General features: G+C 34.7%; 1 protein-coding gene across 1 annotated transcript in view; it reads left to right on the forward strand.

The window, feature by feature from the left end:
* The window catches only part of SUZ12 (SUZ12 polycomb repressive complex 2 subunit), a 94,718-nt gene that overhangs the window by 16,382 nt on the left and 76,538 nt on the right, over nt 1-1,798 (forward strand). Inside the window, exon 5 of the mRNA XM_011993104.1 lies at nt 607-675. Coding sequence (XP_011848494.1) covers nt 607-675 — 69 coding nt within the window. The remainder of the gene's footprint in view (nt 1-606; nt 676-1,798) is intronic.

The raw sequence follows: 1,798 nt of genomic DNA on the forward strand, positions 1-1,798 counted from the left end.
AATCTTTGAGGATACCTTATGAACTTCAAATATATTTTATAGAATATTTCTTTTTTTATGTGATGATGCTAGTCCATATTTGTTGTGTTGCTTAGTATATGTATTAAGTGTTTCAGAATACACGTAATTTATATTTGTTTGACTCAATTCAACAGATACTTGAATATCTACCACGTATAAGGCACTATGCCAGCACTACATAGCTTTCCTTGAAGGAGAACTGTCACTGCCCTTCAGGAGCGTATAATCTAGTAGGATAAATAAAATATTTACATGAGTTTTACATGTAGGAAACTGAATGAAAACCAAGTGTCAAAATAAACATAAACCAAGTACCATGGGTAAGGAGAAATCACTGGTTTGGGAATAATTGGGAAAAAAGTTAAATGAAAACAAGTTAGCGTTTTAGATGGGGCTTGAAGGGTTGTCTGCTGTATTATACACGGTCTCCATAGTATTCATTGTTATGGCTAATTATCCATAATTTATCTTACTAAAAATAATCAAAATCTGATTTCCATCTTGCCTATTAGAGTGACAATAAAGTATAATTTGTTTCTTTTTCCCAGTTGAGAAGTGATTATTTTGTTTATCTGTTTCTTCCAGGAAAACATTTAAAGTTGATGATATGTTATCAAAAGTAGAGAAAATGAAAGGAGAGCAAGAATCTCATAGGTAAGATAACCTATCAGTTTACATTAAGTGATATGCTTTAGGAAAGAGGAAAAATTACAGTGATCATTTTCCTAGTGATCACCTTGATATAAGGAGTTAGAAGGAATCTTAGAGGTCAGTTTGGTCCAAACACACACACAAGTCAGGAATTAATTTCTGTAGCATTCCTGGCAGAAAATCCTTAAGCTTTGGCTTGAATACCTCCAGTGTAGTTGTATTTATTATTGTTTGTCTTTATTACCAGTTTATTCCATTTTGAGTGAAACCTCTGACTTCTGCTGTTGGTCTTAACTCTACCACCTCATTTAAAGAGGGCTACTCATATTTATGTATATGTGCTAGGTACTGTGGCAGGGACTTCACAATATCACATATCTCGTAAGTTACTCTCAAATATGAGAGGGGTTCTCTTTTTTCCATCTTTTTCTTATTTAAATCTGTCAGGCAACATATTCATAACTTTCATTTCATATTTGAAATATGTTTTTCACATAGTTTCAGAAACTTGAACATTTGGACAGAATCTACTTGTTGTACATTATCAAATATATACCTAGAACTAATCCCTAAATGTTCTGACTAGTCTAATATCTGTCTACTCTAGATAGTATGCTTCTATTTATTTTTTGATATGTAAACTGTTTGTTTTTTGATGTTTTTGATAGAAAATTGAATATTCTAAAGAGAAATAGCAGTTTGGGTGGTGTTTGTTCATTCATTAACTACCAATGGAGAGAATGCAGAACTAAAATTACTAGATTTTTGAAAAAATAGAGTTGGAAAATTTGTCACAATGTATTTTTCTTTTCCTTCTCAAGTTTTAAATTGTAGCTTACCAATTTAGATAGGATATACACTCAGTGATGCATCAATTATGCATCTTGTTGTTTTCCCATTGTTCTGTTGACTGGTAAAAGACTTCCTTTTGGCCGGGCACGGTGGCTCAAGCCTGTAATCTCAGCACTTTGGGAGGCCGAGACGGGCAGATCACGAGGTCAGGAGATCAAGACCATCCTGGCGAACACGGTGAAACCCCGTCTCTACGAAAAAATACAAAGAACTAGCCGGGCGAGGTGGCGGGCGCCTGTAGTCCCAGCTACACGGGAGGCTGAGGCAGGAGAAT

Source organism: Mandrillus leucophaeus, unplaced genomic scaffold, assembly GCF_000951045.1.
Source record: "Mandrillus leucophaeus isolate KB7577 unplaced genomic scaffold, Mleu.le_1.0 Scaffold425, whole genome shotgun sequence".
Lineage (NCBI taxonomy): Eukaryota > Metazoa > Chordata > Mammalia > Primates > Cercopithecidae > Mandrillus > Mandrillus leucophaeus.